Here is a 14,044-nt window from a genome sequence, read left to right as displayed (position 1 = left end):
TTTTTTTTTATTTTTTATTTTTTTAGAAAATCATGATAAAATATTGTCGCTAAAAAAAATGTTGTTTATTTTTATCATAAAATGAAATATCTATTTTTGTTTATTTGTTTAATATATTTAAATAGTTTAGTTGTAAAATCAGATTTGATAGCTTCCGAATGTAAGAAAACTAAGAAGATTATAATTGTTTTTACAATAAATTGATTATATTGTTATTGTTTATTTACTCTAGTGTCAAATTTAAGATGGTTGATCAAACAGTACGGTTTAATCTGGAATTTGAATAATACATCCTGTGTAGAGATTATAAATAATCCACTATATTTACAATGTGGAGTCAATTCTGATCAAAAAGAATTTGTAAAAACCATGTAGGTGTATATTATTATCAAACCTAGTATATTAGTAGTATTACTAACATTTTTCTTTTTTTATATATTACAAAGCGCAATACCTCAAAATTCTACTACATTTCAATCAGTAGAACCGATTTTAGCTTTAATATTCACAAATCTTGAATCAATATCAATTGACTCGACTTACGCTTCTGATCCTGTCTACAACATTCTTTTTCTCCTAGATCAAGCTGAAAATATAAAATTGAATAATATAGCGCTATTACGGAATACTATCACCGGTCATATTGATAACTTCCCTTCTAAACTTAAAAATCTTACCACATTGTAAGTATTCTATAAACAACCAAAGATTATTTTCAAACTAATTTTATTGCATTTATTCCAAAATAGAGAATTGAGTTCAAATACTTTTAATAGCAATGTGACTGAATCAATATTCCTACCCCCTATGAAATCTGTTAAATTTGTCGGGAATCAAGTTTTGGGTAATATGATCAAGATCACCCAAAAATTTTCAACAATTCAAAATTTGTAAATATTTTAAATTTAACTATAGATAACTTACAATTTATTGATACTTTATCATAAAAGAGAAATAGATTTAGGTGATTTTGGATATATCAATCTAATGGTAACAACAGAATTTCTTCCAAATATTATTACTTTGTAAGTTGAATTGATTTTAAAACAATATTTACCAAAAACTCATTTTTTCTTATTTACATAATTATACTAATAATAATAATTAGGTATTATACTCAAAATACACCTTTTGAAATCAGTGTAGAATCTCAAACTCTTAGAAGACTGTATGTATCTTTTACATTTTAAAATTCTTAAAAATAATGATAACTTATTTATAAATTTTGTAGAACTGTGAAAAAAGGAACTGTGAATATGAATAGTTTACCAGAATTGATTTATATGTAAGTTTTTAATCAATATAAAAATATAAAAAATAAACTAACCCCAAGCTATTTTAATAAAGAGATTTTGAAAGTTGCCAATTCACACCAAGTGAACTAAATAAATTTCCAAGACTATCCAATGTGTAATGTATATTCTTTTTCGCATCCAAATTTATAGTTATTAATTAAATTATTGTTTTTTTCAAAGAAATTTTATTAATGTAGATTCCCCAATAACAAATGCTTCAAATTTGGGACTTCTGTAAATATCATAATTAGATTAGATTATCTTATTTATATTGTTTATTAATACAGGTTCTCTTTTTAGAAATTTGAGTGGATATGGTAGTGGAGTATTTCCTGATGAAAGTTGGTTCAAACCAGATTTTAATTTGTAAATTTAAAATTTTCTTTAAAAACTATGCTAGTTTACTAATAGTTTGATAATAATAGAAACATCTATGACTCTTTAATTGGTGGAGGTGTAAAAGACTTGGGAGCAAAATCACCAAGATCTATAGTTCTCATTAATAATACAAGATTAAGTGGATATTTATATGAATCAAATTGTTATATTTTTGGATTTAAAATAGACAGTCAATTGGGAGTGGCCCAAAACAATCTAAGCATTTATGTCCCCGATTGTTACTACTGTTATTGGGACCAATATCAGAAAATCTTACCTTCGAACACACCTCCACCACCAGTGGATTTTCAATGTCGTAAGTTAAAAACATAACAAAATAATAATCGAAATTCATTTAAAACTAAACTAATTATATTTTTCAAAGCAATTGTATATAATCAAACATTATTTTATGTAAACTCTCTTAGTAAGTATTATTGTTGTATTATTAAATTAATCAAATTAGAAATACTAATTTCATAAATTCATTCAGGTCCATTATATATTAGTGGTAAAAATCTGGGATCTAGATACTATGGTTCAAGAGTTGCAAATGTCATACCAAACAAATTAATCCAGTAAATATAGAATGATTATTTATAAATCTTTAAAAATAATAATTATATTAATTTTATTTAATAAATAATAGATACACTCCATTAACTTTACAGGGAAAAGAAACAATAGTTCTAAATTCAAAAACAAATCTTTCTTTTGATATTGTTTGGGGAATTGAACGTAAGTTTATTTTTATTGAATATGAAACAATAGATAGTCAATTAACTTTTATATAAATTATAGCACAAATTAGGAGAGCAAATGCAACATATATCAATGAAACTTTTAGTGAAATTAACATCTTTGGTAAATTCAATCCATTTTCCAATTTCATTATCAGTGTTTTAAATGATAGTTTTGATACGTCTTCAAGAAGAATTCCGTGTATTCACGTACAGGTATCCGATACAAAGTTGGTTTGTGATATCGCAATATCAAAGAGACCATACTATAATATCACGGTGTCCGACACTATGACAAGATTGAATATCGATACTCTGGTTTATGTACCACCCGATATCAATAATTGTGGTGCTAACGATGCCTGTGGTGGAAATGGAAAATGTATCAATGCATTCTGTCAGTGTAACAATGGATACAGTGGATTCTACTGTGACTCTAAACTGCAGGGAGGTGATGTCATCGTCAATCCGTCACCAACAGCACCGGAACCAACAATCATCGTAGAGGAGAAAATTCAATTTAAATTCAATATCATTGCAATCCAGGAAATAGATTCAGATGAAAAGATTGTCAATGAAATATTCACAGAGAAATGGAGTTCAACCTCAACTACCAAAGATACACTTACAACGTATAACTATAATATAATGGTTGGTTCAACATCGACATCGATCAATGCAACGATTGAGCAATCAACAAAAGATAGAGTGGTTGAATTCGGAGGTTATCCAACAACCTATGCTGCAGGTTCACTTAAGCTGACGATAAAGATTAACAATTGGAGTTATAAAGACAAGTTGAATCATCTTCGAGTTATCATGACAACAACCATTGAGAATACCAAAGATGATTGCGATTCAGATACGATTGCCGATGGCCAAGATATCAATGATATCAATTACTTGAAGGTGATGATGAATGACAAGACATTCTATGGTAGATTCCTTCCATATTCAGTGGTTGACAATGGTAGAGTCGTCAAAGTCAACAATCAATTGATCAACACAACAGTTTTCACTGGTCAGTCATTCATTGGAATATCATTGCCCTATTGTCTTGAATGTATTATCGATCCTGATTTTTCAGTTTTGGTCAACACCGATCGATCTGGTGACTCTAGATGTAGATCAGAATCAAGAAAATGGTTAATTCCAACCATCATAGTAGTCGTTGTTGTTGGCTCCATATCGATAATAGTACTTTTGGCTATTGTATTAAAAAGAAAACTAAAATATATGTCTATCAATTTAAAAGATAAATTTGGAAAGAAAAAGAACAAAGGTATCGAATTACATTAAAATAAATAAAATGATTACATTTTAAAAATTATGATAGTGGACGATATTATTGATATCAAAAGTGTAACTACAAATTATTTTATTCTATTTGTTGATGAAAATCATGATTTTAATTTAATTTATTTTATTTTATTTTATTTACTTTTTTTGGATATCCTTATTAATTATTTCATAATTATTTAAATAATTAAAACTTTTCAAGATTTACTGTCTTGAAAAACAAATCTGTCAATTTCTGGAGCATTGATTAAGAATGATGAAATAATTGACTCATTTCCCTAACTGCTCTTGGAATTCAAATCATACCAAGATATAATTATTTGTATGAACCCATTTTTCAAGAGATATTTCATCTTTTAAAGACGCCATTAGTATGCACCTGACTTTGGCTGATTTTTTTTTTATCAATAAATCATTAGATGAATAAGAATTGATCATCATCACCAAAAATTTATTTGTAGTTAACCAACATTTTAATACTGCTCTTATTTCTTATTTTTTTTTTTAGATTTTTTTTTGTGAATTATAATCTTTCACAAAAAATACAACTTTGCATCTTCATATTAATTAAAAAAACATCCAAAATTTTCAATATTTTTTGTGAAAGATTATAATTCATTTAACTTTATAATATTATTTTTTGCAATTTTTATACTGATATAGAATATATATATTATAACTATAATTAGTAATAAGCTTATACTGAAGTATTATGAGTTATAATAAAAGTAGAAGTAACAGTGGAAGTAATAATCATAAAAATGATAATAATAACAATAACAATGTAGATCAACAACAACAACTACCTAGAAGATTAAGTGTAAATAGTAATAATAATAATAACAATGGAAATAGTAGTACAATTTCAAATGAAAATAACAATGTACAACAACAACAACAACAACAACAAACAATTGACATGGTATCTATATTGAGTGCACCTCCACCACCAACAGTTAGAATCTATGATCCAATGCAAAAGCATCAACCACAACAGAATAAACTGTTTCATTTCGTCAATAATACAGCTAGCTCTTCAAACAATGGATCACCTTCACCTTTAAACAACTCGACATCTTCATTACCAAATATAAATAACAATAACAACAACAATGATAATAATAATAATATTAGTAATAACAACATTAGTTCAATAGATCAGAATAGCAATAATAGTGGTGGTAGTCAATCAACAAGCTCACCTCTAAAGAGTAGTGCATCTTCATCTTCATTCAATGTAAATATCTAGTAAATGACGACAATGTAAATATAAATCAAAAAACTAATTATGTAATATGATACAGAGAACCTCTAGTGAATGGAATGATAAACCACAACATATCATTGACCAAGAGCTATTGAAAAAGATATTGAATGAGGAAGACGACGATGTAGATATTGAGAATGTAAATATTGACTTGAACGATATCCTGAGAGACGACGACCAGGATGATATAGATGATCTGTTGATGATGAACGATGACGATGCTGAATCAACTGCTGACCAGAGTAACAGTATCAGCAGTCACAGTGGTAGTACATTAGATCTACTACAACTAAATAATAACAGTAGCATTAACAATAATAGCAATTCACAACAACCTGTAACACAATCATCACCGTTGACACTTGCAGAGGAACGTGAAAAGCTGCTGTCTATGGCACAGGCACCACTTCCAATGCTTTGGCAGTCAAAGAACGCCAGAAAATCATTCAATGGAATCGTTGTGGAACCTCAATACTACACAAAGATCTCTGAACAACTGTCATCCATTGAGATTAGAAAAGAGACTGGTTTTCCAACTTGTTTTAGTGTATGGATAACTATTATTAATTAGTTTTATTAATCACATCCAAATAGAGAATAGCTATTAATTAAAGTTTGTTTAGACTGCAAAATATATTTGTATAGGTACTTCACATGGATATATATTGATATTCAATTATCATCAAGAGTTGCTAAGTATTATTGGTGGCGCCATTTGTGCAGACAGTGGAAGTGTCACTGCTATCGATTTGCCGAGTTGCAAGGTGAATGAAGATTGGCTTATCAGTGGTCATCAAAACGGACAGACCATTCTCTGGGACGTGCAATCGGGCAAACCTCTCAAGATATTGGATAGCAAATATCACAAACATCCGATACTTCACTTGAAGTTCTTTGCTGACGGTCACCGTTTCATCAGTTCTGACGCGCACGGTGTCACCAATATATTCACTGTACAGCGTGGTTTGATGTCGTTCACAGTGGATCAACAACTGTTGCTCAATGGAAATCTCGGTCCTGTGTTATCGATCGCTCTGCTCCTGCCCGGAAACTATCCTCATCCAACCGATCGATCGTATATCATTGCACTGGCTACCAAGCGGAAGATTCTCATTATCTCTGCATCGATGGAGGGTGTCAGTATTCTGAACAACAAGATCTCCAAGCCTGCCTATGTAAAATCGACTGGCGTGCTTCCGTACTTGTCGTGGCGACGTGTGTGCTACAACAAGTCGCTCGGACATAGCAAGCCGCTAGAGCCGATCCTGGCAATTGGCTGGGGCTCGAATATCCAATTGCTTCAAATCGTTACACATCCCAACGATCTCAAATTCCAATCGCCAGAGTTTATCATTGTAGCAGAGTACCAAACGGACAACGATATCTGCGGTTTGGAATGGATCGACTCGCAGACCATTCTCATCTTGAATAGTCGCGATGAACTTCGTGTATTCGATCCATTCGCGCTGGAGGAAGTGGAGTCTGTCAATATAAAATCGATGCAACTGATTCACCACTCGAAATTCCAGAACGTCTATTCATTCCACAATACATTCCGAACATTGAAATCTCATATGTATATGCTCGGAATGAATGGATTCTTCTCTGCTCATATCTTGACGTGGTTGGAGAGACTTTCGATTTTGGTGAGTCACCATCAGTGGTTCGAAGCGCTGTGTCTCTCACTGGATTTCTACGAGGGCAAAGCCAAGGCAGCCACTGGACTCAACTCGAATACCGTCGACTCCAAAGTTATCACCTCTGACAAAACCATTGAAATCCTATCGCAACTCTGTCATTTGGTGTTCACTTCTTCAGCCGAACAAATTAGAGATCACTCACTCATTCCCAAATCGATGTTTCATGATGTAATCGATGGAAGCTACCCGCTGGATCCGGCCATCGCCCGAATGAACATCTACCAACAGTTGGCATTGATATCGATTGAGTTTTGTATCGATGTGAAGCGAACCGACTTTTTATTTGGAGAGGTATTCAATTACTATGTGGAGGCATCGATGGTTGGAATATTCCTCGAGTTCCTCGAACCCTACATCCTGAGAGATCGTCTCTCCAACTTGAACCCAGAAGTTATGCAGTACATGATGTCACACTACCAAGAGCGACACGTCTTGTCGCGTGCCGAACAATGTTTACTACACTTGGATATTGCATCACTTGATTTCCATCAGACTGTTATTCTCTGTCGTAAACATGGATTGTACAGTGCAATTATCTATCTTTACAACAAGGGTTTGGATGACTATATCACTCCACTCGAAGACATGATGGAAGTATTCATCAAGCCCAATGGAAACAACTCGAATGAACCAACAGTTGGCTCGTCATTCAAGTTGGTCGATAACGAATCGAAAGATGTTGCCTATCGATTGTTGTTGTACCTACAATATAGTTTGTCGGGTCGATCGTTCCCCACTGGAATGATAGCAGCGTCGCGTGTACCGTCCTTGAAGATACAGGTTCTTGAATATCTGTTCCTTCGAAACTTGTTCCCCGAGGATCCAACACCCTATCCAAGATTGTACAATCTCATCAAGTTTGACTCGACAGAGACACTCAAGATTCTCTCGACGACATTCGACGATGAGTTCCTGGCCACTCACGACCCCAATGCCACGCTTGTGATTCCACCCATTCCATTCAACGTGAGCAGCTCCAACCTGAATCACCTGACAATGTTCTCTGTCTTACTGCTCATTATGATTGACCGATCTCAACAGCCCTATGACATCAAAGAGAATGAACAGTGGCCATTCTCACTACAGCAACAAGGTCAGCTATTTGTCCTACTCGCCAACTGCTACAAAAAGAAGCTATTCAATCACATCGATCATGTTCTCATGAATAGAATGATTGGATTACTGGCAGCCGCTCCACTTTACTTTACAACAAACAACACCAATAACAAAGATGACAAGGATAAGGACAATAACATTTTCAATAGTCAGGAACGCCAAACTGCTTTGTTGTCCATCATCACAACACTCCCCATTGAAGCGTTCGACTACGAGCGACTACTGGTGCTGTGTGAAGGCAATGAATTCTATCGTGTCATCCAATATCTCTATTCACTGCAATCGAATTACAGCAAGATGATTATGTGCCAGGTGAAAGATCCTCTTACCAAGTCAGACTCTTTCAACTATATCCGTGAGTTACTCTCACAGCCACATCTTTCAGACGAATCGAGAAACATCATCAAGAACACAACCATATCCACTCTGGCACAGTTGATTATCATCGATAGTCAACAGACCGCCCAATTGATTATGGATCACTTTGCAGCCGACCACGAAAAGATATTGAAGGAACTGAGCTCATTCCCCAAACTACAGTTCACCTACTTGGTTGGATTACTCGGTGGTGTTGACCCGAAACAAACTAATTCCGACAGCAAATCATTCACACAACGAACTGGAATCAATATCTCAAACGAAACCTACGAACTCTACATTAAACTGATGTGTATGTTCTCCCCACAAGCCGTTTATAAATATCTTTCATCTCATGATGATTATCCATTAGATGCATGTTTAAAGGTAAAGTATAAAAAAACATTAAAATAACTATATTGTTAATAATTACAAATACTAATAGTTAATTGGTTCAATAGATTTGTCAACAATATAATAACTTTGAAGGTGCAACCTATCTTTTAGAGAGAACAGGTGATGTACCAAAGGCATTGGAAATGATATTGATGACTTTAAAGACAAAGATTGAAGATCTTCTTAGACAATTCTCTACTATATTTGCAAATGTAAAGCACATAAAGAATGATAAGCCATCACCACAAGAAAAGGAAGTTATGGATATCCTTAACAATGCTATTGCTCTATGTCAGAGAAACTCTGCTAAACTTCAAAATACTGAAAATCAAGTAAGTTTTTATCATCGACTGTACTGTTTCTTCACACTATAATAATACTAATTATTAAAAATGTTAAAAATAGATGATTTGGTTTAAACTATTGGATACTATTGTTGTGTTTGTAAGAAAGATTAAACTATCGCTGAATCATACAGAGAATACCAATATCGCAATGCAAGAAAATACATCGATACTGAATCAATCGATAGATAGAACTACCAACAAACCAAAGAGTGCTGTCTATGTAAAGTCAACTACGTTCCTCAACAAGCTGGTTCACTATATTCTTAATAATATGATGGGATATGTAGCGTTGCCTTTGATCCTCACAAAGATTGTAAACGATCATGGTAGCGATGAATTCGGTGACTTCAAGTCGATCATCAGTGGAATGCTTGACACCTGCACGTTCGAGACGAGCATACTGAACACTGCCAACCAGTTGATTCAACGCGATATGTATACTACCACCTCGGAGTATATCGAGCGTCGTTCGCGTGCTTACTCGCCTGCCGCTGCTCGCTGCTTGATGTGCAACCGTCCATTGAAGGAGTTCAACGGACAGATTCACGATGTCACTCCCACCGATAGCGTTATCATCTTCCAATGCGGTCATTCTTTGCATTCCACATGTCTGGGTAAGCACACTGCCTGTCCACACTGTAGCAGCTCAAAGACCAAAACTAAGAAGGTAACCACAAACAAATCAACTCTCAACAACAATAACAACAACTATTCATCGGATGAAGAATCTGCTAGCAACACCGGTCAACAACAACAACAACAAAACGATCCAAGAAAACAAATGGCTCAGGAAAAAGAGAACGACCAGAAAGCAACCATGGTATATTTGGAAAGATTAAATAACTTTTCAAAAGTATCAAAGAGAGCATCAATGGTAAGCATTAAAAAACCGATTTTTTTATTATTTATATTTTAATTAACAAAATATCTAAATATCTGTAATTTAAATTATTATAGTATAATTTCGATACCTCACCATTGAGAAATCAACTAAAAGGTAAAAATGATAATGAGTTTAGGGATGCCGAAGGATATCAATTCCAATCAGATCGATCAACTAGAAATAATAGACAACCAAGGAGATAAATAAATCATTAAATCATTAATTTAACATCCATTTTACACAAATCAATCAATTAAATCTGTGGTTTGAATTTATTTTGTTGACATAATATCACATCATTTAAATTCAATAAATATCTTATTGTCAGAATCTAATGCTTTAATGGTGGGAATTGTTTGGTTATTAATAGATTTGTTTGCCGATGCAAATGTTCATGAAAATTTCTGATCAAAAAAAATATCATTACCTCTGACTCACCAACAAACTTGTTAATAAATGATCAAACAAGTGTGTTTCTTTGCAAAGCAGAATAAAATCAAGATATTTAGAATAAATTTTATGTTTTGATATTTAAATAAACCATGGTAGAATTAAATTAAAAAACACAAAAATCCCAAAAGAAAATTACTCTTACAAATAATCGGGTTTTAGAGAGAGAATTACTAATCGGTATTTTACGTAACTTTTTTTTTTTTTTTTATATATGAGAAATATTAACAAAGTTCAAAAAATTGTTGTGGAACAAGCATGCATCCCAAACCTCATCTTATGAGCTGTTTTTTTTTTTGCAAAAACAAAAATGAAAATGAAAAAGTAGCAAAAGAATTAAGATGCGCTGATGTTGATGCTCAAAATTTTCGAGGTCAAAAAAAAACTGTCCAACTTATGCCTATCGATGTGAATTTGGGTGGTTGTTTTATTTTGTTTTTGAAACAAAGCTGAATAAAAATATTATCTTTTTAAAAAGATATTTGATAGAATTTTCATTTTTATTCTACTTTCAAGGGCACCACTCGCTTTGGTCGACATGCTATGTGTGAGATTTTCGTTGTGTGTTGGTTGGGTTGCCAACTATATTTTTTTTAATCATACTACCACCACTCCACAGATGATGCAGGTCGTTTCAAATGCAATAATTTGATTTAACGATTTTCATGATAACATCATCATCCTTCCTCCATGTATTCTTCTTTAGTTTTGTTTTTTTTTTTTCAAAAAGCAAATTCTTTATTTGTCAATGTTATGTAATATTAGTTATAGTCAATTGTTTTTCATTTGATTTGGACACTCCATTCTTGGTAGGTACCCCTCGCCACTAACCGATTTCAAAACATTACCGCATGTAGGATTTGATTTGAAGTCTTCAAAATAAGGTCAACACCAAAGTTGTTACGTGATGCAAAGTCAGATTATTTCTCATTAGACTTCAACAACAATCAACAAAATCAACAAATAATAAATTTTTTTTTTTTTTTTCAATTTCTATTCTATTTTATTTTATTTTATTTTTTTATTTTTGTTAAATCATTTTACAAAATTCAATACCACCGACCGGCACCATCCATCTCTACACATCCTCTTCACATAGATATAAATAAATTTAAGGCAACCGAGCTTGAAAACTTATTATCTTATCTATTTATATTTAAAATGTAAATATCAGATTAATTTTTTAATATTCTATATTATATACAAGTAAACATTTCAATCTTTCTATATTTTAAACAAATATCATTTTGCTATCCTCTTATATCATCTAAAGTTCATTCTCCCACACAAAGATTTGCAAATCCCACAGCACCAGAATTCCCAATTAAGAGCACTTTTATTTCGTTTTTTTTATATTTTTAAATAATATCATTTGCAACTAGTTTTATTACTTTTCTTTGCACCAATAGTTAATAACATGATCAGGATTGAAATTTAGAGCAATTTTGTTTGCAAATTAGCTTAAAAGTAAAAGAGTAGTTAAACTTTCTCTCTTTATCTCTTATATATCGTTTAATTGTTGTTGTTTTTTACTTTTTTGCTATTAAAATATCACACACAATGTGTTTATTTTTTTTTTTTCTATGTCTGTCTTTACCCAAGTTTGATTAACCACACACCCACCATCATCTAAACAAACACCTGCCAAAAAACAAAACTATACATACATCCAGATATGATATTATTAAATATTTATTATTTTTGGTTTATTATTCATTCTATTGCGCACCAAGAAATTAAATTATTAAAACATTTTGATTAAATATGCAATAATCTCATATCTATCCAATCCATTCAAATCCCAATCTCAAGGTTTGATAGAAACTTAATATAATAAACACCTCCTCTAGAAATATCAAATTACCAAATTTAAAGTTGTAATTAATGTTTTTAAAGAAGAAGGAAGATGGATGTCTCAATCAACCACCTTATAAACCATCCAATCCTACAATCTTATAAATAGTTGATTATTTTTTTATAGCTATAACAAAAACAAAACTATTATACTTATTTGTATATATATCTATTTTCGATCGTACTGTACAATAATAATAATAATAGTAATAATAACATTATATAAAATTATTCTTTATTATAATAAATAAATTAATAACATTATTTTTTTCTATTTCTTTTAAATAATTCTAGATAGTTTTTTTTTTTTTTTTAATATAAAAGTCGATTGTCATAGTTGTATATTACGTGCAGCATTGTATAGAGAATAAAGGATGAACAGTTTATTAAGAATTGATATTTCAAATATCAATAGCCAAGACATCATCAATTATGTCAATAATTTCGAGTGGAAAACAGGAGTGACACCATTCTCGTCGATTTGGACTCCAGCAATCGCTACAATCAGTTATTTGGTCGTCATTTTCGCTTTGCAAGAGTTTATGAAGAACAGAAAGGAAATTAAATTACATTATATCTGTTTGGCACACAACTTGTTCCTATCATTGTTGTCATTGGCCATGTTCCTCGGTATCTTGATACCACTCTTCAGAACAGAGGCTCCTCAAGGTCTCTACCATTTGGCTTGTCAACCAGTCACCAAAGGTCAAGTCGAATTCTTCTTTTACATTTTCTACCTCTCCAAAGTCTATGAATTTTTAGATACCGTCTTTTTAGTTTTAAGAAAGGTAATTAATAATTACTATTATTTTTAATATTGTGATATATCTAATTAATTATTAACACTTGTTTTAAATTCCAGAAAAAACTCATTTTCTTGCATGTTTACCATCATTTCATTACTTTCTGGTTGTGCTGGGTAAATCTTGATCAAAATACCGGTATCCAATGGGGAGACATTACCGCCAACTGCTTTGTACATATCGTTATGTACTACTACTATTATTTGTGTGAAAAGGGACAAAGCCCATGGTGGAAGAAATACATTACTAGAGTCCAAATCATCCAATTCGTTTTCGACATCTCATTGCACGGAGTATGGCACTACTTCTTCCACACCTCTACCTGCAACGGTTCAATGTTTGGAACACAATTCTCCAACTTTGTTATTGGTAGTTTCTTGGCACTTTTCCTTAACTTTTATTTCAAGAGCTACAGATCACCAAGACCAAGTCAAAAGAAAACCAATTAAAAATATATAATTTGCCATCAAATAAAATATTTTAAGTTAATTAAAACATTAGATCAAAATGTTTCATCCAGCTCTAAAACATCATTTGCATTCACATCCCTAATATATCTAGATATGTGATTGAAATCACATATATAACAATATCAATCCTCTGAAGTGTATTAACACATTAAAAATAATCAAAATATATTTGTTGCTCATGACATCTTGCATAGTCCTACATAAATGGACGTGTTGTGTTTTATGATTATTTTTAGTACAAATGCAATGAGGTTACACCTAAAGAATGGAGGCCTATGTTTTCATATTATTCAGAATTCTTAATATGGATATTTAAAAATACACAACAATATAAAAAATTTAATTTTAATTTTATTTGGGTACTTGATTGTTTCCTTAAAAGAATTTTAAAATTGTCTTATTTGGTTAATATTAAATAAATACATACATTTTTCTTTTTCAATTTTATTTTTGCAAAAGTAATAGTAGATTGTTTTTATTAGACTTCTACCAAATTTAGTTTAAAAAATTTATCTATAAGAAGTAAATATCAAATGAATGGAATTCTAACTTTTTGTAGAACTATTATACAAAGATGTACCTTTGGCCTTTAAATATTAGGATTTTTAATTTTCATATTTTCCTTCTTTTGGCGAAAAAAACAACAATTTTAAATTTTTTTGCACTTTAAGAGATGAAAAACAAAATAA

At 31.6% G+C, this 14,044-nt stretch overlaps 3 protein-coding genes across 3 annotated transcripts; all 3 read left to right on the top strand.

Annotated features, from left to right (window-relative positions):
* Positions 1-58: 58 nt before the first annotated feature.
* On the top strand, positions 59-3,712 carry PPL_02398 (calcium-binding EGF-like domain-containing protein; the record flags this gene model as incomplete). The annotated part of the gene is made up of 14 exons (XM_020573387.1): positions 59-63; positions 126-160; positions 233-371; positions 447-683; positions 750-890; positions 951-1,025; positions 1,109-1,168; positions 1,232-1,285; positions 1,605-1,661; positions 1,721-1,989; positions 2,059-2,100; positions 2,167-2,251; positions 2,323-2,411; positions 2,475-3,712. The coding sequence occupies 14 exons, from the start codon at positions 59-61 to the stop codon at positions 3,710-3,712; spliced, it is 2,526 nt and encodes an 841-aa protein (XP_020437504.1).
* Positions 3,713-4,424: 712 nt separating this feature from the next.
* vps8 (VPS8 family protein) lies at positions 4,425-9,981 on the top strand (the record flags this gene model as incomplete). The annotated part of the gene is made up of 8 exons (XM_020573386.1): positions 4,425-4,949; positions 5,017-5,526; positions 5,603-5,675; positions 5,939-6,154; positions 6,339-8,539; positions 8,614-8,880; positions 8,954-9,769; positions 9,853-9,981. 8 exons carry the CDS (start codon positions 4,425-4,427, stop codon positions 9,979-9,981), a joined length of 4,737 nt encoding a protein of 1,578 aa, XP_020437503.1.
* Positions 9,982-10,234: 253 nt separating this feature from the next.
* Positions 10,235-13,334, top strand: PPL_02396 (uncharacterized protein; the record flags this gene model as incomplete). The annotated part of the gene is made up of 7 exons (XM_020573385.1): positions 10,235-10,246; positions 10,707-10,773; positions 10,959-10,983; positions 12,210-12,241; positions 12,407-12,440; positions 12,498-12,870; positions 13,293-13,334. 7 exons carry the CDS (start codon positions 10,235-10,237, stop codon positions 13,332-13,334), a joined length of 585 nt encoding a protein of 194 aa, XP_020437502.1.
* Between the last annotated feature and the right edge of the window lie 710 nt (positions 13,335-14,044).

The sequence above is a fragment of the Heterostelium album genome (assembly GCF_000004825.1).
Source record: "Heterostelium album PN500 unplaced genomic scaffold PPL_scaffold2, whole genome shotgun sequence".
In the NCBI taxonomy this organism is placed as follows: Eukaryota; Evosea; class Eumycetozoa; order Acytosteliales; family Acytosteliaceae; genus Heterostelium; species Heterostelium album.
The sequence above is the reverse complement of the archived record's forward strand: the minus strand, read 5'-3'. Positions and strand labels throughout refer to the sequence as shown.